Source organism: Phalacrocorax carbo, chromosome 18 (assembly GCF_963921805.1).
Source record: "Phalacrocorax carbo chromosome 18, bPhaCar2.1, whole genome shotgun sequence".
Taxonomy (NCBI): Eukaryota; Metazoa; Chordata; class Aves; order Suliformes; family Phalacrocoracidae; genus Phalacrocorax; species Phalacrocorax carbo.
This window is the reverse complement of record NC_087530.1, coordinates 7434389-7459927: the sequence shown is the minus strand read 5'-3', so window position 1 is coordinate 7459927 and position 25539 is coordinate 7434389. Positions and strand designations below refer to the sequence as shown.

Genomic DNA, 25539 nt, shown 5'->3' with positions numbered 1-25539 from the left:
TGAAATTCTTGTGAATTTGCTTGTGAGAGGAAGGCACTGGTGGTGGGCTTGGCAGCCTGGCATGTGGTTCGTTCTTGGCTAATCCAGCTCCAGCGTAGTCTATCGGAACAATAGAAGTAGGAGTTGGTGTGGTGACTCAGTGCCTGATCAGAGTTCAAAAACAGCAAATGCGTCTTTCAGCGTTCAATACGCACGTTATTACAGACTTGTGTTTCAGTAACTGAGTCATCTATCCAGTTATTCCTTTCTTTACACTTGAGTTTAGTTCTTCTTTGCTTGTGATGTTTTTGCTCCTGGCACACGTCCCTGGCCTCTGACCAAAAAGAGCTTGTGCTCTATAGATGTGGCAAGAAGTCCTTGGATATGTGCTACTTCGGGTTGGTGTGTCTTCAGCACAGTGTGTAACAGTAGATGTATTGCACAGCATTTACTGTTACAGTCCCTTCTTGTCCTTGTTTTCCTGATGTCTGGGTTTTCTCCTCTGCTTTGAGATGACAGAATGTAAATTATAAATACCTCAAAGCAGACTGGCTCTGCCAGGCATGTCCTGTCTGTAAAGTGCCATGTACACATCTCTTGCTGCTCTGCAGCTGAGTCTGTTAGAATTATTTCCCTTGCCTTCCCTCCACTCCACCCTTACTTACCCTTCCAAAACTCATCTGACTTGTTCTATAGCTCAAGTTTTAAAGGGTCATTATTCCGTGACTTTCTTTCTTCATTTGGCACAATTTTTATTTCGTTATGCAACTTCTGCTGTTGCACTTGGTCACCAGCTGCATGCTATTTTTTAACTTCCATTGTTTCTCATAGTATTTTTAACATAGTTCATGTTAGGAGGAGCTTAAAAGTTAAGATTTAGGTACAAGGAATGGTTGGAAATATATTTTGTCTAAAATAACCCCTAATGCTAGGTTTTAGAAGCCCTGGATGTACTGGAGAGCGTGGCTACCCAGTGCAGTGATTCAGAGTACATGAGATGGACTGCACTGGAACGCTCTTGCCTATCGGACATTCTGCACGAGGTGCAGGATTTCGTGTCTATCACTTATAAAAGATATATGCCTGAATGCATGTGACTGGAGTCCAGACGTAACTGAATTGCTGCCTTTCAAAGAAGCTGTTAATACACAACTAGGAATGCTGATGCTGGAGGGTTTTCTGCTGGTGATTGACTGCCACCCCCATTCTCCAGTAGGTATTATCACTCCCTGGTTTGTACTGCTGGACCTTTATCAAGATTGATCACTGCCTTGGAGGGAACCGTAATATGCAGTTCAAAAGCTGTGCTTCTACAGAAATAGGCCGCTTCTGAAAATAAGGTTAAAGCCATAAAAAGTCAATCACTTGCCTGCTAGTTAACACCTTATTCCTAAGGAGGATTTCTAAGTCATTCTTTGTATCCTGTTTTTATTTCATGCTCGCCACATTGTTTTTGCTCCAGTTCTTTCCTCGCCTGCCTTTCACATACTTGGTGCTGTTGTCATTGTCCCCTGTCCCCCAGTGAAACGGTCTTGGCTGTTCCTTACCTTGGTTTCTCAGCTGTGGCTGAAGTTTCTTCCATTAGCTTGTTTCCTGTACAGTTGCTGTGAATCCTTTTTCCTGTATTTGTCTCTCCTCCAGTGAAATAGGGATTATGCAGGCTGTACTGTTAACTGTGTAAGTGGAATCTAATTTCCTGAGCTGACTTTCGCCTGCTCCTCCTTCCCTGCTCCCTCTTCCCCCACCTTCCCAAGTGCCAGTGAACACCAGGAGTGGGTGTATGTCCATCTCTTGCTGCAAGGCAGAACCGAGCAAACATAGTGAAGCCCTCTGGACATGTTGGAGCTTGCCTTGTTCCCCCCCAAAACTGCTGGGTTGTGCAAATGTTTCATTCTAAAAGCAGCGGTGTTCAAATTTGGCATTTAGAGAGCCCATATGTATCTCCCCTCTGGTGTGAATGAAGAACTAAATTGATAGGTATGAGCTAACTCCCAGAGGGGACTGTGGGTAGATGTCCTTCACCACGGATCATTGGAACAGATTTGCTGTGAATTCAGAAGTAAATTCGGCAAGTAGGTGGTGGATGTGATGACCTTACTGCTGAACCCTTGTTTAAAACACTTGCAGTGAAACATCCAAATAAGTCTTGTTTCAAATGACAAAGGCTTGCTTAGTTCTCTTAGTAACACAGTCTGCATCATCTGTCTCTGAGCCATTTTTCCATCATAACTGCTAATGTCTTCTACACACAACCAGCACTTGTCAGCTGGAGAATACGGTGTTGTTCGCGGTGGGGGGGGCATCCAGCTCTTTGGGTTGGCAGTTGTTCTGGTCAGTGATGTAAGCCCAGTCAAAACAGAGTAACTTTATTATCAAAAGCTACTTGCAGCCATTTCTGTTATTCTGCTCAGGGGAGGCAAAACCCCTCCATGTAAATAACTTGCCCTAAAGCAGTTGTACGCCTCTAGGTTGAACTGTCTTGGATTTCCATGCATTGTGTATCCAGCAGCTTTTTTTTTTTATGGGTCCTGTATGGTGTTGCCCAAGGAATATTGTGTGCCACCTCTCATTCTTGGGGTGCGTTTCCACTGAGCTTCCAGCACAAACTGCTGCATCGTGTTTGCTTCTGCTTTATACCCATGTTTGGCCTTCATGAGTTTGGTAACAAGATAAAAACGACAGCAGCCCTAAGCCTTTACTAAGGTGATATGTCCCCACACTGCTGTTTGGTGTGCTGTCTGCCGATGGTGCATCTTGCTCACTGTTGATTTCTCTCCTTTTCCTTGCCAGGTATCTGATGGCAAAGCTTCAGAGCTGCAGTTTTCTTTAATAATACATGTGCTGCCGTGAAGTGCCCTGTCCTTAGCCCATTATTTGGGGATACCTACGAGTTCCGTATCATATAACTAAACCAGCTAATGGATAAATGAAGGCTTGCTTTCTATTATATGTATATGTTCACCCACCTTTGTATTTTCTATGCTTTGTAGGCAGTGATTAGGCCCTCTGTTCGTAGCAGGTCCTGCTGTGTCTGTAGGATGGTATAAATTTTGGCAAGCTGTGGGCACAGTGGTATGAATACTGTTACTGACTTGGGAATCATAGAAAGTCAGTTTTGAAACAGGGTTTTCAGGGACTTTTCCTTGCCTTTACCAAAGGTCTCTCCTACAGCTTTGCACTAGATAACCTGGTTAAAATAGTAACTATCTTCTGTGGAGCATAACACAGGATTGTTCCAGACTTTGCCAAGCTAAGGGAGTGTCAGTGATCCTGCTCTAATTCAGCCCTTTGGAAGTGCTGGGGAATAGATGACATTGTCTTTTTAGTGGGTCTTTGCAGCTGAAAACAGCTGTGTAAAGAAATGCTGCTGTAAAAGATGCCCTTCAGGTGCAATCTGCTGAAATAACTGGATTTTTTTTTCCTTTTCCTCCCTGTGTGATTGAGGGGATTGTGCCTGCATCACTGAGGTTGTAGTACCTTCCTTCCCAAAAGACCCACTGCCAGAGTGTGTCGGGGCCCCTTCGAGGGCTGCTTTTCAATCCATCGCACTTAAATGAATCTGAGCTGGGACTTGGCTCCTTGGCCTCTTTCAAATGGTGTTATCTTTCTTGTGCTTTATCAGATCGAGATGCTTCAGTGATGTTGTGCTCTGCCATGCAGCGGCAAACCAGGGAGGAGGATGCAGAGTACTGTCTGCTGCGAGCAGGCAGGAGGATTAGTTCTGCTTGAAGGGTCTGACACAGATCCGCATCTCCGAGCGGGGGGACAGTGAGCATGTGGACTGGGAATCAGAAATAGAAAAGCTTGCCCTCCCTCTTTGTGTAGATGATGATGAGGAAATCTGAATAAGAAGCTCTCTGTGTGTGCTTATCTATGTACTGTCTCATTTAGCCTGAGATTTTCCCACATCTGCTCTTGTGCATGAAACATCAGACGGAGACACATTGCTCTACTGAAGTGTTTGGCATTAGAAAGCTATTTTTCTGTTGTCGTCACCCTCCCAGTAAGCCTGTGGCCTTTTTATGATGTTTTGTACTTTTAACTGTCTTATATGTGACTATTGCTATAAAGTAAGAGTGAAACATCTGCTTTTCTAAACATTACAGCAAGGCAAAACTGTTTCACCAGGTTGTGTGTTTGAAGCATGATACACAGTTGGGCCCAACTCAGCTTTGAATCTGTAAATAGAAGTTTTGATTTCTGTTCTGGTGTTTCATTAGCTAAGTTTTCCTGTGAGACAGAGACCTATGGCAGCCCAAGATAGCGTGAGTCATATATGTGGCCTTTTTCTAGAAGTGGTTGCTTTAGCTAACTTGCATTCATTGTGAGCTTTTTGGCTTTCTGTAACAGTGCTACTCTGTCTGTGGCACTAAAATCACAGTTGGTAAACATCTCTTCTCTAAAATCTGTTCATCGTGTTCCTCTGCCTTTCTGCAGAGCTGCAGTAAAGCTGGGTATGAGATTCGAACCCAAAGAGGTCTTGGTGGCTTCACCGAGCACACTGCTACTTCCGTAAGAGTAGATAAACCGGTGGGTCACTGCTGTGCATTGTTTCCATTACTTGGATTCATACCGTGCTATGGTGGTACACATTCTAGTTGCTCTTTTTCTGGTAAATCTTCTCTTGACAGGTAGGATGGCGGCTGGGGGATGCAGTAAAGTGTCCTTCCTGGCTGGTCAAGGAGCTGGAGGTAGATGAGAAGCTCCAGGGTTAGAAGACCCCGAGAACCTCTTTCTGGAACTCCGCTTTTCACAAAAGCTGCCACAGGGTTGCATTGGTTTATTCTGAGGAGGTATATTTAGGTCTGGAAGAGTAATTACACAGCTTGAATAAGTCTCGAGTCAGAAGAGGGCAAAGCTTAGCTTGGCAAGGATTCAACCTTCTGGGAGTCTTTTTGCAAAATGGTACAGACAGCTTTTTTAAAATCAAACTTCTGAAGACCCATTGAATTGGCACCTAGTACCAGGCATTGGTCTAATATATTTCTGGCTCTCCAAATACAGAGTAAAACTTTAAAATTAGACACTTCTGGTTTTAAGCTGTTAATTTCTGCTTTGCTTTTAGGTGCCTTGTGATTAGGATGGAAGGAAACGCCTCTCTCACTGTAGCCCTCACCACGCTGCTTGTGTATTTTTGGTTTCTGTATGATGGTTCCTAATTGTACATCAGAGAATATTCTAGGGCTCAATATAAAACTGCTCCTCATCTGAGCCCACTTTTTTTCCTGTTTTAGTGTTCTCTAAGTACCAGCCAAACGATAGCTGGATGGGAGGTGAATGGGAGGGGAAGCCCATCGCTTCCCCGCATGCCATGTTTTGGAAATGTGGAACTAATTTTTTAGAGTTTGGCTTGAAACAATAGTGCTGTTGCTTGCTTGTCTAATGATACAGACCCAGCCCCCACCCTTAAAAGCCACTCTTTAAAGTAAAAAAGAAAGTTGAAAGTCACTGTTGAATGATTGTGAAACTTGTGACTGGAAAGCAGCTTTGCATTTTATCTTGTAAACTCCTTTCCGCCCTGTGCAGACTATTCTGAAGACATAAAAAGCCCCAAGCTATGCATGCACCTGTAGCTTGGGTTCATCTTCACAGTGCTGTGGGTAACATAACACACAGACACACACCCACCCCCCAAATCCTTTTCCTAATCCCTTGCGCCCTGTGGTATCTACAGCAGTTTTGGAAAGCCAACGTACATCCTTAATAAGCAGCAGAATGTCTGTTAGCAGAGCCTATGCTAACAGCATATTAGCTATGAAGGAGCTCTTTATTACTAATCAGTATTTTTTGCCACGTTTTGAAGTAATTAGCCTTCATTGGACTTAGCAGCATCCAGCAGATGCTTAATCATAGCTGCATTGTAATACAAGCAAGAACTCATGAGTAAGGAAACTCGCACGCTAGAGCAGTTCTTGCCGATCCTACTGACGAAGCAGCTGCAGGGAGCCGGGCAGATGTGATGGGCGTTCGGGAGCTGGAGCTTATTCACTTAAATACTCACTTGTGACAGGAGTTAGAGCGGTGAGCCGCGTCTGTGAATGAGGTTTGCAGCAATGTGCTGTTGTACCTGTCTGATCTGAAGATCATTCACTTGTAGCTGCCTTCCAGGATTCAGCTTGAAGCTCTGGTGTCATTAGCAGAATTAACATTAGCCTTGCTCTTTAGAAAATAGCAGTTCCTTTTTAAAGACAACTAACGCTGCTAAAATATTTGGTGTTTTCTGTATTCCATGTACCTTGCTTGCATTTCTGAAGCATGTGTGTTCGCAAGCATTTTTCTGTTCTGTTGAATTCCTTTTTTCATCTGTATCTGAGTGTTCCTTCCTTTAGGTCATTAGAGATACCTACTATTAGGTCAGGTTTAAGGCACCTCACATCTGAAATTTAACTTGCCTAATTTGGCTGGCTCGGTGAATATTTTATTATAGGCGAAATCTTTTTAATTCCTCTGGAACTGTTTCTTCTCTTGTCTGAAGGAGCTGGAGTGAGTTTAGTGGAGCAATGAGAACCAGATTTCATCTTGAATTAATCCCAGATTCAAAGGTATTTTCGGCACTTAGATGTCTCAGTTTTCAATGACTTCAATGACTAAGCTAGCCTTAGTTCTGTCTGGAAGGAGTTTCAAGTTCACTGCCTTGAAGGAATTGCTGCTGCCTGTTTTTCCATGTTTTAAACAGGGATGATCAGTCCTCATCTACCTTACAGAGGATTACAGGTTTCAGTTATTTGTCAGCTACTCCTTTTCTGTTCTCTGCTGTTTGCCTTGGCCAGCACATTCAGGTCCCACAAAATAGCTCAAAGGACTGGAGGGGACCTCCTGCATCAGGATCCCATCCCTGGTATCCGTCCTGTTGGGCTCACCTCGAGGTTGCAGAAGGGCTTGTTGGGCCATGCACCAGCTTCTGCACTTCCTTCCCAGGAGGAAAGTTGAGGCAATACCAGGAGTGATCATTCTCCCCTTTGCCACAGATCTCTCTGGCTTGCACCGTGCCCGGGTCAGATGGTAGGAAGCCTCCCTTTCCCTGCTAAAGCAAACATTTTATCGGGTGCCTTTGCCCCTTTGTCCTGTGCTAAGAGGAGAGATAAGAGCCAGATGCAAATTTGCTAGCTCATAGCTGTCAAAAGTGCCTTCCCCCCCACCCCGCATCATTACTTTGAGAACTTAATTGGCAGAGGGCCAAGCTCCGAGCCATAAAGGGATCGAGTCCTGCAGAGGCTTGGTGGGGAACCAGAGCCCCGTGGAAGGACCCACACACCTTGTTTCCAGGCTCCTTTGAACCTGCCTCCTTTGAAGGGTGAAATCCAGCTTCCCCCTGAGGGGTCTGCAGAAGCCAAAGCTATACCTGAAGCAATTCCTGTGCTCGGGAAGGCTGCTTCTCTTCCTCCTGCAGCTCAGGCTATGCTGGAGCCATGCGCTTCCCCACTCACCCTGGAGATGCGAGTAGGCTGCTCAGAACCTGTGAAAGGACAACTGCCTCCTCCGTGGCTGAGACTGCTTTATGGTCCAAACACCCCCTCATGATTTGAAGCACAGTGTTTGCTTGGCATGGTCCTCCTGTCTGCATGCACCCAGGGGCATTTCCACATGCATTTTTGTCCTGCTTCGAGCTGGCCATCCTCACTGGCTTAGTCCCAGCATAAGAAGCAGGATGGCTGCCTGGGAAGGACAAGCCGTCCAGGACACATAGCACGTTTGCTGTACAGAGCCTGTACAAAACAGGCACCTTGTAGGACAATAAGCTTATGAACCTTCAGCCCAGTTCAGTTACAGAGGTTGATTCGTCCAGGCCGGACTGGTGAATGAGCTAAACCGGCTAAGCAGGAAATGTTGGAGAGCTTGTGAGAGTTTTAAAGGCAAACTGTTGATGGATGATAAGTCTTTCCTTGTAACCTACGATAAGTCTTTCCTGTAACCTAGGTGGATTTTACCTCTATTGACCGGTGAAAAGCTTGATGATAACCTAACAGCTTTGCATGGTGCAGTTTCAGGTGTATGGACCAAGCTTCATTATAGAGGCCCTTTGCAGGCCAGGTCACCAGTCATTAAAAAAGATACTTAGCAGTTGGGTTTGATACGGCTTTGTGCATTTATTTGAAGACTTTTTGTTGTTGTTGTTTTTTATTCCCATAGAGAGGAAGTTCAGGAAAACTGTGTCCGCTGGAAAAAGAAATTCACCTTTGTGTGTAAAATGAGTGCCAACCCAGCCACGGGACTCCTGGACCCCTGCATCTGCCGAGTATCTGTCCGTAAGGTGAGTGTCTAGCTTCTGCTTCTGGCAGGTAGTACCACCAGTGTACCAGTAACCAGTGTTGGTTACTAACTGCTTTTGGGCAGCAAGAAGAAGAATTGCACAGACAGTGGTGGGATGGAAAGATTGAGTTGAAGAGAGCCTCCCTCTTCAGCAAGGGTGCTTGACAGAGGGTGGGAGTGACCAGGGTGGTGGTAACCCTTGAGGGACAGAGGTTTGTGAAATCCTGAGAGCAAATTCCAGGATTGAGTAACGACTTTTCCCCTATTTCCCCAGTACATAAAATAGCTGCTTTTCCTGTTTGTTTTGTCTCCCATTATAGGAGCTGAAGGGCGGAAAAACCTACTCAAAGGTAAGAAAGGGCAAATGTGGTAGAGTGATAATGGTCTTGTCTTCTGTTAGTGCTTTACACCCATTAGAAACCAGCGGCTGCTGCATGAAACAATCTGGAGAGATGATCATTAGTTCTTAGTTTAAGCCTGAGTTAAGTGATTTCCCGAAAAAAATCCACTTGCTGGGACAGGATCCAGATTGCACTGGATGTGGATTTGAGAAGGGGGTTGGGAAGATGATCTGCATGTCCTCAAACTTTGGGGAAGTTCTGAGTCAGATGTGAACTCTCTGGCTTCTGGCAGCGTCTTGCTAATAAAGAAACACAGACTCCACTTCTATTCTACAGAACACAGCAGCCAGCTGTGGCTGGGGCAGCCACCTCACTGCCTCGTGAGTGCAGGCAGAAATCTACAGCAGAAATCACCACCTTCCAAAGAACAAGAGACATGGAGGCAAAAACCAAACTGATCAGCCGGGATGTTAGTTTTGGTTTGTTCTCCCTGCCCGTTTTCTTGCCTGGCCCACCCGCTTCTCCTCTTTGTGCTGGATCAAGAGACAATGTTGGCTTAGAAGTTGAGCTCACGCAGAGGCCGAAACCGTGTTTGCTTGAAAATGAGTCACTGCTGCTGGTTTCTAATAAACAGATGTTCAGGTCATGCACAACCTTGTAAGAATTTCTTCTAATCAATATCCTTCCTGAGACCATGGAGGCAACTGGCTTTGAAGGGTGAGCTGCACTCACTGGTGTACCACTGTGCCTCCTGATAGAGGGCAATGTTGCTGCCCACACTGTTCCTTTTTTGTTGCTATTTAGGACGTGGTCTCTAGGGCCATCAGTTTCACTAAATTCACACTGGGGGGAGGTTATTCCTCCATTCTGCAGAGATGTCTGTCCACTGAGAGCAGCGTAGCTGGAGGAAGAGACGTGCCTCTGAGACAAAGTAAATGCATCAGCCTGCTCCTCCTGGAGTGTCCATCCCCAAGCTTCCCATGGTATTTGGAAATGTGGAATTAAAGGAAGCCTGCAGGCACGTCTCCATGGGGGAGTTAACCTGTGCTGTTATTCAGGCCATGTTCTAACATACTTCCTTTTTACTCAGTCTCCAGTCGTGTTTAGTGGCATTCTGAGAGAGATCTAGTTGCTCCAGCCCAGAATTAGAGACCAAAGCTCAAGTACTTGGCCCAAGAGATGACAATATCTTGCTTGGTCTCCTATGAAGAAGGCAGACACGTTCTCCTAGAATTCAGCACAGATGACCCGAGCACTTCAGCAGCTCAGGGTCGAGGAGTGTCACACCAGACATGGTGGTTAAGCCTTGCAGTCTTGTCCTATGGACCAGGCTGTTCCAGCAGGTCCTAGTGGCAGTACTGACTGACTTGGAATTCCTAACATTTCTAGCCGAAGTCTGTGGTATATGTGCATGCAACTCATTTTCTCATTCTAAGCAATGAGTCCTCACCTTTTTAAACTGTATTCATTCAGCTGAAAAACCCTCCAATTGTGGCAGCAGATGTAGAGGAAAATGCAACTTGTGAATGCCCTGTTTACCTGGTCACCCTTCAGCAGGGACTAAGAGTGGTGGAGCTGTTTGTGCTCAAGACCAACTCGCACACCTTTTGGTTTGACGTTAATGTCACTTCAGTGTCAGGGGTTACAGAGCGGAAGCCAACAGGAAGGACTGATAAAGCGGAAACTCTTTCCCAGAGCTGGAAGAAACACCATTAGCTGGCTGGAAAACTGAGGAAACTATTCTGAAAGGTTACATCTGAAAACATCCTTTTGTTAAGGGATCCTTCCTCTATATACTGGGAGTCTGCTTCCTGGGAAGAGCTCTGGCCTCAGCACACAGTACGGGTCACTGGAGGGTCCTCCCACACTCTTGTCCTCCAATGCCGATCTTCTCGGAGAAGTTAGTGCTGTGGTGGAGAAAGAGAGGGATCTGGGTCTGGGCCACTCCTGTGCCATGTTATTCTGCTGGTGTGGTCATGCCATGTCTTCTCTCTCCTCCGGTTTTGTCACAGTGATGGATTGCAGCTCCCTCTGTGACTTTCTCCTGTCCTCCTGGTTTATCTCAGAGAGATAAAAATTCACTCTTTTTCCCCTTATCAGTGAATATTCAGCAAGCAGCATAGCCCTTGGCTAGAAGAGACAGAGGAACATCTACAGCAAGGGCTGGAGGAACACTTGCATTAAGGGAATTCCTAAGAAGGGTGAAAAGAAGGAGAAAAGTTAGGGTTTGGTTTTTTTGTCTTCCATTTTCTTGCTGAAGAAAGGTTCCTGCTCGATCCCACACTTTTTTCTTTTCCCTTGCCTTCAGCTCTTGTTCCCCTTTGAGAACGGGATGGAGGAAGCAGCTATGCTAATCTTGCTGCTGTCTTCCCCTGAATCACATATCTTGTGCAGACTGTGGTTTAGACTTGATTTGGAACAGTGGGAGCCAGGGTTCATTCATCAGTGGCTGTGGTTTGTACTGTGACTCCCTATCAGCTTCCACAGTTGACAGAGCACCACATTTCCTTAGGATGGTGCTACTGTTTGGGGCTCCCTGCTCAGTTGTAGTATCATCTGGCTGTCAACACTAGGGCAGGAGAAATGTGCTGCAGTGCACGGAATAACAGCTAGGTCTGAGCTGCTGCTTCTCCACCTTTTCTCCATGTTCTCTTGGAAGCTGACCTGACTGTTGAAGTGACGCAAACTTTCCATGCTTGGACAGTTTGGCCAAATATGGGGTACAGCATCTCTTCTTGATCAGATTAGATGAGACATGGCTGACATTTTTATGCAGAGCTTTCGCAATAAGAAGCTGTAACTTTTCCTTTGAAACGTTGTATTAATACATGTCGTGGTTTAACCAGGGCAATACAGTAGGAATTAGAGCAGAAAAACAAGTACTCTTCATTGTGTTTGTTTCTACGCTAGAGGCATCAGTACCCTCTTTGAATTTGCCTGTGACCTTCAACTTTCTGTCACCTTCCCTACTTGCTTCCCCTTTGTTAAAGAAGGTTTAGAGAGCTCATAACTAAATGTCTCCAAATATTTCTCTTCCCTTCTGCCTGTCAAACATACCACTTGCTAGTTAAATCTTAGCAGTGTTGAGGAAAGTTTGCTCCAGGAGTTCCCCAGCCCAGCAGCTGCATCTGTGGGGGTGAGGCACAGGCACTGCTCCATGGCTCTGGACTTCCAGCTCAATGCGCTGAAAGTCTCAGTTTTGTTTTTTGGGACAGTGTCACTTTCCTCTGTAACAATATCCTTTCATCTCCCGGTTCACATGCTCCGCTGCATTCTGGGATGGCCCGATACAAAGAGTGCCTTATTATGTTTGTGTATGTGTGATTCTGTTTTTTCCACGTCGTTGACCTAGTGCCTTCCATGTCCTTGGTTATGCAACGGCTGTCGGCTGGTTAACACTGTCCTGGCCAGCACCGCCACTCTACGTCCTTCCACGTGGGGCTGGCTTCCTGAAGGCCTCCGAGTGTCCACCTGGTCGGGGTTAGGAATGTGACCCTGCCCACCCTCAAGAGTAGGGGGTCTTCACAGCCATGACTGTGTGTAACCAGCTCCTGTTTCTGCCCTCACTCGCAGAAATGCTGTCTTCCTTTGGTCAGTGTGATACCTTGTATCCCTTTATTGAGTGATTTTTGTTCTCTCCCCTTCCCCTCCATTGTTTTCTTGGCTACAGCTGGGCTTTGCTGATCTAAATCTGGCAGAATTCGCGGGCTCTGGATCCACTGTCCGTTGCTGCTTGCTGGAAGGGTATGATACTAAGAACACCCGACAGGACAACTCCATCCTGAAGGTATGTCGGCTGGTACTACTACAGTGGAAATGCTAGTGTTGAATTTGGAAATAATCACAACCAGAGTGCAGTTCTAGGCCTGAGAGTAGGTCCTGTTACGTACAGAGGCAGGATTTGGCTTTTATGCTGCTAGTCTGACTTTGGAATTTTCCCATTGTCAGAGTTGCCCATTGATATCTTGGCATCTGTTTGCCAAGTGATGACTGTCAATAGCATTCTTTGTCATCAAAGAAAGCATGAACAGGAGTGGGGAATAAAGTTCTAAGTGCATTGCCTGGGTGGCCAGGCTGGTGTCCTGCCGAGCACTGCAACTTGGAGTTACTGATGTTAGTGATTTGGGGCAGGGAGGGAAATAACTTGCTAAATCTCTGAAGCTGATTTCCTTGGGAAAGGAACTAGGTCTTGCTAATCTTTACACCTAGCCCTTGACCTCCCGGCTGTTGTGAAGTGAAGAGCTCGCTGCAGCGTGGCTAACGATGTGCCTTGTTTCCCTCCCCCCGCCCCAGGTCACGATTGGAATGTCCCTGCTCTCGGGGGACCCCTGCTTCAAAACGTGAGTTTCTGGGTGCTCAACCTGTTCTGGGCAGACCAGGACACATGGTTCTTTTGCCATTCTCTGCTGGAGACTAAAATTAATGGGGAGGGGGAGAAGATGTCCTTGATATTGGGTAGTTCAGGAGAAAGCTTGAAACTGGTGGTCTGGATTGTTGAATCAGCCAGAATAGCTAAGCCAGCCTGTGCTGTTGGTTGGTTTGATCTCTGCTCTGGTTTTCCCAGCTTGGTTATTGTTTGTGCCGATATTTTCCCTGCTAGTATCAGTTAGGTTTTGGAAACTAATGGACAATGATAACAAACTTCATGCTTTGCATGAAGGCAGAATTTCTCATAGCTCTGGGGTTGATTTCGCTGACTTCCAAGAAGGGAAAGGTCAATGAAGAAAACAGTCTTGGAAATGGGCAGGCTTCAGCACATACCACACAGGATAAAGATCTTGACTTGAAACAGCAACAAAAATACTGCAAGGCTGAAACATGTTAGTTCTTTTCTTCTACAGGGATCTAGGTTCACAATTTGTATTAATTAGCAAAGAAATTACAATCGTGCTTTTTTTAATGCATCATGATATGAAAAAATAAATCCATTTAAGCTATGAAGCAGTTTAGTTGCTTAAAGAATTGTTGTGGGATCAACTGACAAGTATAGTGGCAACGTACCTCATACTGCAGTATAGTGTTGTAAGACTCTGGTCAAAGCCAGCCTGCCTTAGTGTGCAGTAAGGTGCGTGACTATACAGGACTGTCATGTGCTGATGTAAATATTTTGTGCTGACTCCCAACAATATGAGAGAAGAAAGCTTTACCTTGAGGCCATCTCTTGTAGTAGTGGTATTCTGGGCTAAAAGGTCTAATTTTAGGAGCTAGCTTAAAGCATATAAATTAGCTTGCATTCTTGTTACAAAATGCTGCATAATTCTTGGTTGGTTTATTTTGTGAATGGCTTTTTATAGTGCTGCAGCGTTTTTTGAGACTTTCAAACCCTAAATGCAGTGTCATCTGATTCTGAAAAATTTGTGCTTCAGAAAGAAGTGTAATAAAGAAGTTTTGGATATCTTAAACCATAACTTTGTAACAGTAACAGATGTTTTAAATCTAGGGTGCTAGGATATCTGGCAATAATATGTCTGACAAAAATACCTGTTGCTCCTTCACTGTGGAAGCAAGTCCCACTGGTAGAGTGCCTGAAAATTATACAGAATTGGATATATGTAGCCATTTAATATAAGAAGGGCAAGTCTGAAAGTCAACTTCCTAATTTTCTTAAAGGATTTTTGCAGCCGTTCCCATTTTTCCTTATGTGTTGATGATGTGCAAATGTCTAAAAATGGAAGCTTTGCATGTAGAATAGTCCTTGATCAGCAGAGCTTTTGAGAAATGGGTCTCATTAGGGGATTAGGCAGGAATTAAACTGCCGGGAAATCACTTCCGAGCACTGACTTTCTGCAGCACTCAGATGAACCTTCTCCTCCTGGGTGTCGTGCAGGAGGGCAGAGCAGGCTGAGCAGCCTGAGCTGACAGACCCACGGGCTGCTCCGACAGCTGCTGCAGGAACAGTTTGCTTGATTAAGGCTGCAAAGGCTGTAGTAATCTGCAAAGCAAAGCCCCAAAGTACCAGGGTGCATGTATATCACTGATAACGTGATTAGGGAGATTTTTTTTCTCTGGAATATTTTGGGTTTTGTTTTGTTTGTTCGTTTTTGTTTTTTTTTTTTCCTGGGGGAAGGCATGCTGTGGGTTTCCTGAAACCTTTATGGCTGTTTGGCTGCCCATAGAAAACATTCTCAGCACTTTATTTTTTTTCTCCCAAAATACTGCAAAGGTCCTTTCATGTCGCATCTTCCCTCAAAGCTCCAAGTGAGACAAATAGAAGTTTTTCTTTCTCACTCCTCGTTTAAAAAGCATAATATGACCCATTAGTTCCAGTTTGGACTTTGAGCTACAGATTGGTTAGGGCTTCAACAGGAATATTAACTTTTCCACGCTGCACATACCGTGGCTTCCACCCAAAAACACTTTTGGAGGAAGGGAGGGGGCTCCAGGCACTCGCCGCTCTGCCCTGTAGTCAGCATTTACAAAGGGATGTTGGGAGCACACAGAATAACCAGAAAAAATAATTCTGACAGCTGGAAAAACACTTCAGTCTCACTGAAAAGGAGTTTAAATGTCAGTTAAAAAATTGAAAGGTTATTTGATCATTGTAAAAGTACTCTCATAGGGGGACAGGGTTGCTGGGATAAAAGGTTTATTTTTGACCTGAGGCAGAAAGGTTTAACAAAAGGGTGCTGGAATTTAGAGCTGGACAACAGTAAACTGGCTCCTGTTTGTGGCCACTGGACACGTGTTGGGGGAAAAGGGCAGCTCTGGATGGTCTTCTGGAGCATAGTGGAGGCTTTGAGCTTGTTGTCCTGTGTAAATGATTGAATGGTCCCTTTTTGCCTTAATTTACTGCAGAAGCTTGCTTTTCCTTGTAATGCAGTCCAGATGCAGTACTAGGTAGGGAAGACTCAAATCTTGCATGTAGGAAAGCAAAATCCAACGTCACGCTGTGTGACTAGTCACAGAGGGCTGCCAGCTTCTACCACGAAGGATGGGTGCAGGCGGGGGGACCGTTTTGATAGAGCAGAGTGGCAATTTCTGATGTGGTGATTCTCAGTCTCTGCCTGGCAGTTTGTAACCTTCTTCGTTTCTGACTACAGGCCTCCTTCCACTGCCAAATCCATCACCATACCGGGACAGGACTCTACCCTGCAGCTGACCTGTAAGGGCGAGGGAACCAGCAGCAGCAGCAGTTCAGCCACGATTGGGTCTCTGCGTCAGACCAAGCCAAGAACTGCCATTCTCAGCTCGGGTATGAATGCCTGTCCTGGAGCCATGCAACGCTTGGCTGTGCCTGGACACTCTTTTGTTCTTCTCAGCAGTTGCAAGCACAGAAACTCTTTAATTTTTTATGTTTTCCCACACCCATCCTCACCCCTCTGCTCATTAAGAAAATTGAGAAAAACAAAACCATCTATTAAGTGCAACTGAAGAGAGGAGCATGAATCTTTGCCACATGTTTCTGTTAGTGGAGATAAAGCAATTTATTCTTTCTGCTGGGGATTTAATAATTCCTGTATTGCACTCATCCCTGCTTTCCATTGTGTTCAATGACACTTAATGTTGTTCTCCACTCAGCTATTCTGTTGCTCAGGCTTATCTTCTAGAAAAGTTCCTCTGAAGGTTTTAGAGGTTAGTTTGAGGTCTAATGGCCTTGTTCCAGCTGCTGATGCGGAGTTCTTTGGCTTCTCTGTGAGCCCATTTTCAAGGGCACTGCATTTTCCCATAGCCCTTTTTTCTTCCCAGCACACTCCAAGTGTGCAGGCAGATACACTGCACCAAAATAGCACTCTAGCCTCATTGCCTCAGTGATTTAGCATAGTGTGCAAGTGCTCGTCTTAAAAAGCTGGCTAATGTGTTACACTTGTGCACTTTCGGATAAGCTTGCTGCAAGAGACAAGCAGGGCAATAGCAAAGGAACAGAGGTTATGCTGAGGTTTCTGTACCAAATTCAGATGTGATTTAAATGGCACAGGCTCTCACACAAGTAATAGAAGAGGAAAGGTATTAACACGTGAAGCCCCCCAACAGAGGTGGTAGTACTTTACTGCCAGTGGCCATTTGATGCTTTCTTGGTCTTAGCTTAATGCTTTTAACTATGGATAGCTTCAGGTACTACCTGTCCTAGATCGTTCAAGCTCGTAAATTCAGGCACTGGATGCTAGAATTAGTGATAAGCTAAGCTCATAGTCGTCTTCCCTACTGCCCAGCTGCTTCTAAGGTCTGTGCTAGCCTTTACAGCAGGGCTCTGCCAACAGACTTGCTCTTTCCTTGATCTAGTGTCCCAAGACCAGCCTCCAGTCTAAGGTGATCAGCAAGCAATGTGCTGGCTTGGGTAAGGTGTAAGTGGAGTGCCCTCTTGTTCCTTGGCAGGTGTTCCAGAAGAACCGGATCAGAACCTGTCCAGCCCGGAGGAAGTCTTCCACTCGGGGCACTCACGGAACTCCAGCTACGCCAGCCAGCAGTCCAAGATCTCCGGTAACCATTGATCCACACAGCTCTGCCAGCACTGGCCCCATCCCTTTTTCTTTCCTGCAACGAGCTCTTGTGAGAGTGATTTGCAGCCATCTCTCTCACCCTGCTCTTCAATGTCAGAGTCTCCTGTTTAGTCTCTGCAGATGAGCTCATAGATGTATGTCTAAACCTCTTTATATGGGAGCAGAAATGCTGGTCTGGAGCTGCCCTGCCTGTTAACTGTGCTGCCAGGAAAGGGAGAAGATCTGGTTTGTAATCACTCTGTTTTTGCAGGTTACAGCACGGAGCACTCACGTTCTTCTAGTATGTCTGACTTGACCCATCGCCGGAATACCTCCACCAGCAGCAGTGCGTCTGGAGGGCTGAGTATGACGGTGGAGTGTCCTGAGGGAGAGCGGGACCACAAACTAGAGAAGCCACCTCGCCCCCCCAGACCAGCCCTTCTGCTAGACAGACCCTCCCGGTAGGTAACTGAAGAGCAAAGTGCCTTCTCTGGGAAGGCAAGACAGAATCTACTCCTTCACCTTCATGCAGCAGCAGATTGGATTGTAGCTGCTGAGAAGGACGATATTGCGAAGGGAAGCAGGAGGATATCTGAAAGTCTGTGTCTTGAAAAGCTGAGTAAGTTTTCCCTTTATTTTCTTTCCCCAGGAGGAAAAAAGATTCAGTGGAGAGTCACCCAACCCGAGTGGATGACACCAGGATCGATGCTGATGATATAGTGGAGAAAATAATGCAGAGTCAGGACTTCACAGATGTCAGTAATACTGAAGGTGAGAGGATAATTCTCAAAGGGGAGGTCTTGGCTGTTCTTTTAGCAAGGCTGCTAAGCTTTTACAGTCAGATCTGATCTACCATGGACTCCCATCTTTTGATGGCAACTCGCTTTCAGTGCTTGCTAGATGTTTCTGTGGTAGGTAAACAAACCATGTGGATTTGAGAGCTGCACATCCATTAGCAAATAGCGCTTGCTGCTGTTCTACACACCACAGCAGTGATTGAACGGTAGCTCAAACATACAAGATGAGAGAAGAAAAATACCAATTCTTCAGTGCAGTGGAAATCAGTTACATCAGCTGTCTGCACTGCTCTAGTGCGGGGTCAGTCCAAGGGTATTTTTTAAAGTAGGAGAGTACAACTGCAGGGGAAACGGCACGTCACTGCAAAAAGATGGGGAGATGGGTCACAGTGTGCTGATGGTCAGGTCTGTCAGGGAGCCTGAGAAGGGGTGTTATCCTTTGCAGTCACAGCATGTTAAGAGAAAACTAGAGTCACTGCATTTGTTTTAATTTGCCAGTTTAGCCTAGAAATCAATCTTTTTCATCTAGTTGAGGTTTTCTGATGTTTTAAACCTGAGCCTACCTTGTTATTAGTAATTCTATAGTTAGTTACCTTAAATTATCGCATATGGCAACATTCTTATATGGGGATTTACACCTCACTCAGCATGGGTTAAAACTAGACTGAATGTAGCCAGCTCTCACCAGCAGAATAGGCTGAGTTTCTCTTCCAGTGAGCCTACAAAAGCAGCATGAGGCCCCACCTCTTGCCTGTTCAGATGTGTTTAAGCTGACCAAGAACTCACATCAATGGAATTGCCTTAGAAGAGGCAGCTGGAGGAGTATCACTGAGCTAATTTCTCTGCATTTGCTTTTCCAAAGCTTAATGCTGTGGTTGATTTGTACATGAGGCTCGCTTTCAAAACAAGAGGAGGAGTTCCCAGGGGTTCTATTACTGTGGGAACACCAGAAAGTGTGCACATGCATTCCAGAAATGCACTTGTTCCCGTACTGACCATTGTGTAATGAGGCTGGGAGGGGAGCACCTGGCAGCCGTCAGTAGTTCTGGATTTTGATGTCTTATTTCCTTTTCTATCTGCAGACAGTAACCTGAGGTTGTTTGTGAGCAGAGACGGAACAACTACATTGAGTGGTATTCAGCTGGGAAACAGGTAGGCTTCCTGAAAGGCTGGCAGACAGAGGCACTCCAGACAGATTAGTTAGCTCTTTGTACCCAGGAAACTTTCACCTGCTGCTGCAGGAGAGACTTCTAAACATCATGTGCTACATGGTGGCTTTATTCCCACATTAACACCTCTGGGATCCCTCTGGTGACAGGCTCCAGCTGCACTGGAGCATGAATGCAGTTCTCAGCAGGAGCTCAGTGGGATAAAGTAATCGTAGTTGTTAGATCCGAGAACAGGAGGAGTAAAAGGACAAAATGGTAGAGGTTAGTTCCTGTTTGCTCCTGCGCCGGACTGAAGGCTGGGAGCTTTGCCTCCTGCTGGCCTGCAGCAAAACTGCAGCAGCCTGGCTTATTGTCCATTTTCCCTGCCTCCTCCACCTTTGTTGAGGGCTTGCTCTCTCATGAAAGGCTTCTGAACAAATAAAACTTTTTATTGCCACAATATCTCTTAATACTGTGACTTGGCTAGTTGCGTTTGAGCCTTTATAGCACCTTTTGAGGTTAAAAAAAAAAGCAATAATGGTAATGCAAAGATGTGTCAAGTCAGTGACAAAATTGGGAGCAAAGCAAAGCCAGGAACACTGGTCCTTTGCGCAGGATACTCCCCCCTTTCCTCTGTCCTTTAGAAAGATTGATGTGTTACACCCAGCTCTTTCAAGTGCTCTGGTGTTAGCTTGCCACGTAGCTGTCTGGTTTGTGTTATGAGGGTTGACTTCTCTCCAGACTGACTCGTTATTTTCAGTATTTTGTGTGGGGTTAGAGGGCGATGTTTGTGAGTGGAGAGCTCTGAATAAGAACTTGCTTGCTCTAAGTGACTGAGGAAAATAACCTGGCTTTCTCATCCTCTTCCCCTCTGCTTCCCCAGGGTCTCATCTGGAGTTTACGAGCCAGTGGTGATTGAAACCCACTAAATGTGAAGAACAGGGTAGAGCTGCTGGAAACAGGCCCCCTACCCAGTCCGCTGCCACATGGATGCCAACCTTTACCTCTCTTCATGCAGCATTCCAGAAGGGATTTCTCCACACCCCTCCCATACATTTGCACTGCAGAACTACTCCGAGACCACTCCAGATCATGCACTTTCCCTGCGTTTGCATTACCCTTCTCTGCTTCCCAGTTCTTCCAGTGCCTGCCTTCCCCCTGTTTCTGATCAGACCCAAGGTGTCTGTTGGGCTTATCCTTAGTCCTAGAGGATGTTGTTCATCTGCATCCCTCACTCCACCCATTCACTTGCAACAGGGGACTTCTCAGCTTCTTTCTCCCCAAAACGTTGGGTTATACCACTGTGAACTCTTCAGACCACTGGGGGAGGGGGAAACTATTCTAACCAAACCAAGAGCTGCTTGTTGGTGACACGGTGAAATGGCCACTTGCAGGATGCTTTATTCCATTGACTCTGCAAGGGAGCATCACCTTCCAAGGCAACGGTTTTACTGAACAAGGTATGCTATGGTGTGCACTTCACCTTCCTACCCTCAAATCCCCAGACACCCTCTTCTTATGGGAACTGTCTCCCAAAAGTGCATTTCAGAAAACTACCACAATCCAGATGGGAGTTGATAAATGGTTAAATGCTAGTGCTTGTTATACCACTAACTACATTAAGCCCTTCCACTGCTGGGCATGGAAGGGCAGTGTTCATCTGTTAGCATTAGCAGGAGCACTTTAGAGGTTCCAGATTTTTACCCAGAGGATGCTTCTACTTGCTGTTCCAGGAGCGTAATCCCTGTTTGCTGGGCTGATTCAGCAAATAGTCACTGTTGGAGCTTGGAATACAAAGCCTCTGGTTTTTTTTCTTTTCAGCTCAGGAAGGGAACTGGCCTTCTTGGACTGTGAGAAGAATCTGGTTATCTGATAGCCCTCCCCTGGGCCAGAGCAGGATGCAGTTGACTGCAGTGGTCTCTGCGTTGTGGTGGTGATTAACATTTGCCTGTCTTGGCCTGGGCCAGTAAGGGAATTGGTGCTGGTTGGCCTTTCTTGCCCTGTCAGCAGGGATCGGTGCCTGAGCTGGTTCCTTCTGGGGCTGGGGAGAACCCACTGTCTCTGCCTTCAAAGGTAGAATGAGTGTTTTCTGCTGCATTAGCCACAGCAGCTGTTCTTACCTGCTCCATGGTGAGTGAACTCTTCTGACAAGGCTTCAAACTGTTTTCTGGTTGATCTTTTAATTGCTCTTCTTTGGGTTTGGTTTCTGCAGTTGTTTGATACTTCAGCTGCCTCTTTTCCTTGCAGTGTGTGGCAGAGATGTCAGTCCCTTTCAGCTCCCACTTATAGATTCTCCTGGCAGCTGTATTGCAAACGAGGATCTATGCAGACTCCAGCCGTGGGCTGTCAGCAGGCTGTGCTTGCAGTCCTTCCTGTACAGAGACTCAGCCGATAAGCTATTTCTGTGTAGTGCCCTTTCCTCTTTTGCTGGTGTACTGTAGTAGCACTCAATGGCTGTGCATTCGGAGCAATGGCACGCTCCCAGGCATGGCTGGGGACGTGCCCTCCTCTGACACACGAGTGCGTGCACACTTGCACAGGCACACACTTCTCCCATTCAGCAAGGAAAGACTTGTAACCGATCATGTTGTTGTTCAAATTCTTAGTTATTGTAAAGCCTTTTTTTAAAGGAGAAAAAAAATTTATTAACTGTGGTCTCTGTGGCCAGAATGCATGCAGATGAGCTACTGGAAAAGGGAATTTGGCAGAATGAGAAACAAGGAATGAAAGGGCCTTGATCTTTTTATTTTTCTTTTTTTTTCCTCCTCACCCTGCTAGCTAAGCATGGCTGCACGGGGAGGATGCTAGGCTGCGTGGCAAAGCTATACAGCTGCTTACTCTGTTTTCACGGTTTCTCTCTTTGAGTCAAGAGGTTTCTTTCTGTATTTGGACAGGCCACATATAGGATATGGATCTTTTTCACCCTTCCCTTCAAAGGAGAATTAAACTTGGATTAGGGTAAGAAGGAGTACAGACAAGACCTTGGTTTGGTTTAGTGTAGGGAAAAAGTATTGGATCTTTTGAGTCTGTCTAGAACAAAAACTCTTTCACACTTGCTGGTGTTTTTTAATGGTGATCTCTTCTTCATTCAGTCTGGGTAGGTTTGGCACTCGCTAGCAGGCTGGTGAGCATCCTGCCCTGTTCCTGGGATGATGCATGTCTGCAGGAAGGGGAGAACTGCTTGCTTTTCTCTCCCCCTGGGGCTCTGCCAGAAAGCCAGGCCTGGCTGACCCTCTGCTCAGGTCAGGATGAGGGCAGAAGCAGGCTCAGGCAGCAATGGGTGTTCCTGCCCTGTCTGCGGATGGCCGTGCAGAGCCGAGGGTCAGGCTGCTCCCCAGCGCCTGCTGCTGCCCAGGGGCCAGCGAAGCCCCTCACGAAATTGGGTCTAACCAGGACCTGAAAGGAGGAAATGCAAGCCAGGAAAGAGGCCAAAACCCAGCTCACTTCTGCTGCTTTGCTTCTGTTCCCATGAAAAACAATGGCAGTCACTGTCAGAGCAGTTGGGAACCCAGAGCTTGCTTCTGCTCCCGTTGGCAAGAGTCGGCTGCTCCAAGGAGCTGGCAGCTTGGCGTGTCACGAAATCCCCAGTGGGATGGAGGGAGGAATCTCTTCCCAGTGAAGCACAAGGAGAAGCAGTTGAGCTTTTCAGAAAACTGGTCTCATATTCCCAGGCTGGCAGAGGTGTAACCTGCTTTATCGCATAGCTGTGGCCAACCTGGGCATGTCTCTGGCTTCTCTTCCAGCAGCTTGGCACATCACTGCTTGCGTTTTTGATAACTGTGTCTCATAGGGTATCTCTTCCTTGTCTCCACTTTATTATTGACTCCACAGATCCTGGTCTTTGTGTAGCTTTTTATCTCTCCTGCCCCTCATTTTGAATAAGAAAGCAGCCCTAGTCATTCAGCCTGGTGCAGCACAGCCAGGGCTGGAGCACCCAGAGCAGACCAGGAGGGAGAAAGGAGCAGTCTGTTCCTGTTTCTAGATCCCACGCACTGCTCCTGCTGCACGTCCATCACGAGCGATGCCCAGCAGTCCCTGGCCAGTGGTGGGCATATCAGACAGTAGTGATGGCAGTGGGGTCGCTTGTCCCACAGCCTTGCTGCCATCTCTCGGGAAGCTGCGTCTCGCAAGCACTTTTTTCCTTGTGGCACCGCTGCCGCCGGTTCCTTGTTGGACTTTGAACATTTAAGAAGTGAATCAGTTTCCAGACCCAAACCGCTGGCTAGTTTCCTTTGGGTTTTTTTTTTTGGTTCTGTTTTGGTTTTGTTCATGAAGTTTATTGAATTCTTTTTTTTTTTTTTTTATAAACCCAGCAGGCTGGTGTTTTTTTGACTGCATTATTGTTTCATTGATATTTTATTCCTGGGGGGCTGAGGGGGGGTATGTTCTTCCCCACATTGTTCCCCTTCTCAGGGGATTCAGAGGTGGCTTAAACAAGTAAAAGGACCTTATTGGCAAGACTCTGCATCCCCTGGGTCTCTGATGCTGGCAAGCAGGGCTGCTCACGCCTGGCTGACCCTGGAGAGCAGAGCTGGCTCTCTGCTCCCGTCTTGGGGTCAGGTGAAATGTGTGAGCTCTGCTCTCCCAGTTTCTGGGCCTTTGGTTGGTGGAAGCCTGTTGCAAAGAGTTGGGAAATTCAATGTAACTTTCTTACTAACTTTTTTAAAAAAAAACCACAAAACAACAGTATAAACTGAGTGAATATCCAAAAGAATAGGCTTAGTTGTGACTTGGTGAAGGAGATGGGTTTTAATTGGAAATTGTGGTGGAAAAGGGGGAGAAGGATGTTGCTCCATCTTCTTTTGTATGGTCGGCACTTTAAATGGGGGCCTTCGTGCTGTCCTGACCGTTGGTGCAATGGGCAGCAAGCGTGTGATCTCTCCCCCACCTCATTGCCACATCACTTTGCCCCCTGCAGAAAGTTAATAAGCCCTTTTAAATGTTTGCTTCAGTTTTTAGTGTTCCGAACCAGGCCAAGACCTGAAGAATACGTATTTCATTCTCATCTTAATAGGAGGGGTTGACTTTTTATTTATTTTGTCATTGCTGTTTCTTTTTAAACTGGTGGCTGTGCAGCTGGACTCTGCACGCACTGTTGTGAACCTCTGGGAAAAACTTCACTCCAGGTACGCTAGAGCACCTAGGTTAAACACCCCTCCTGGAGAGGGGCCCCCGCTCCCCTCCTTGCTGCCTTACCTGGGAGCTGCAAATTCACCCTCCGCCCCTCCTGCCCCGTCCCCTGCCTCCCCACCTAGTCTCTAGCTGAACGAGTACTTGCTCTGGTGGCTGAGCCCTGTGGACAAGGCTGGTCCCCAGGGGCAAGTTCCTACAAACACTGCCTGGTCGCAGGTGTTTGTCCTTGAAAAGCCACTTCCTCACTGTGGGGGGCTGATTAGCGCAAAATTCCCCCCCACCCCGCTTCCCTCCCGAGAGCTGTGTCGTCTGTCAGCCCCCCCGCACCATCCGAGCCTGATGCCCTCCACAGCTCCGCGTTGCATCGCCCCTGCCCCGTCGGGAGGGAGCGGACGTGGAAACCTGGGAAATAAAAAAGGAATTTGGATGAAGCTGTGAGCAAGGGGTGTGGCTGAGCCTCATAACTTGCCTCAAACACAAGGAATAACGGTAGAGCCCGTATTTTTGTGGGGGGAGGGAGGGGAAGGGGAGATCATGTTTTATTTTCTTGAAAGTTAATTGAGCTTGGTGATCTTCAGATGAGGCGCGCACTTGATTTATATCAGATTCTATAGAGAGATTGCTGATATTTTTGGAAAGGGAATGGGTCTATGCAAACTTCCAAAATTGCTTGAAAGATAGTTTAACATTTTTTTACTTTGAAATCTAAAGATAAATCTAACTTTTTTCTTAAAGCAGAAGTGCGTTTAGAAAGAGAAGCTACTTCCACTGCTCTATTTTGATGATGATTCTTGGAAAGTTTGGGCTGGAAGGAATGACTATTTTTCACCATTTTTATCTTGCTCCTCTAGTTGTTTTTTTTTTGTTTCTTTTTCTAACGGAATGCTGTGCCGTCTTTGATTCAACAGATCGTGTTTGTATTTTCTGTATCTGGTTCCTAACGTAGAGAAATAACAAATATATGAGGAAATCAATATAATGTCAAATGTTGTTATGGTTTGGGGGGAAAAATTAAAGGTTTTTGGTACTTCACACTGATTCTTCTTGCGTTGTTTCTTGTTTTAAATGTATTTAAATATCTGCTAAGGAAGCAGAAGGGTAAGACAGCCTGCTGACATGCAGGGCCCTGGAATAGGATTTAACTTTGCCCTCCAGAATTTCCTTGGCAGCTGGGAGCGGAGATCCCTGCCAGCCCTTCCCTGCAGACGGGAGAAGGGCTGGAGAGGAGAGCTGGCAGCACGGCACAGCTCCGGTGGAAGCAGACCCTGCAATCCCAGGGGAGGGCACACTGGTGCGAGTCACTGGCGGTGTCTCATGTCCCAGCCCAGGCTGTGTGTGAGCAGCCCGTTCTGGCCCCGCTGCAGAGCCGGGCTGGGCACCCCTCGCCAGGCTGGCCTGGGGGAAGGTGCCGCAGCCCCACAGGGCTCCAGGGACGTGCTGCAGGCTTGTGTGGCCTGTCCCAGGGCAGCCCCTC

The 25539-nt window shown here is 46.5% G+C and overlaps 1 protein-coding gene across 5 annotated transcripts in view; it reads left to right on the top strand.

Annotated features, from left to right (window-relative positions):
• Nucleotides 1–25097, top strand: part of EEIG1 (estrogen-induced osteoclastogenesis regulator 1) — a 40096-nt gene extending 14999 nt beyond the window's left edge. For 2 of the 5 annotated variants that reach the window (XM_064469118.1, XM_064469117.1), the window contains exons 3-12: nucleotides 8110–8230; nucleotides 8550–8579; nucleotides 12241–12357; nucleotides 12864–12910; nucleotides 15611–15762; nucleotides 16884–16988; nucleotides 17259–17448; nucleotides 17637–17758; nucleotides 18867–18936; nucleotides 19816–25097. In XM_064469118.1, coding sequence (XP_064325188.1) covers nucleotides 8110–8230; nucleotides 8550–8579; nucleotides 12241–12357; nucleotides 12864–12910; nucleotides 15611–15762; nucleotides 16884–16988; nucleotides 17259–17448; nucleotides 17637–17758; nucleotides 18867–18936; nucleotides 19816–19861 — 1000 coding nt within the window. In that variant the 3' untranslated portion in view covers nucleotides 19862–25097. Of the gene's footprint in view, nucleotides 1–7402; nucleotides 7420–7463; nucleotides 7481–7873; nucleotides 7897–8109; nucleotides 8231–8549; nucleotides 8580–12240; nucleotides 12358–12863; nucleotides 12911–15610; nucleotides 15763–16883; nucleotides 16989–17258; nucleotides 17449–17636; nucleotides 17759–18866; nucleotides 18937–19815 lie in introns of those variants that run through there. The other 3 variants (XM_064469121.1, XM_064469119.1, XM_064469120.1) reach the window with 3 other exon arrangements.
• The last annotated feature ends 442 nt before the right edge of the window (nucleotides 25098–25539 follow it).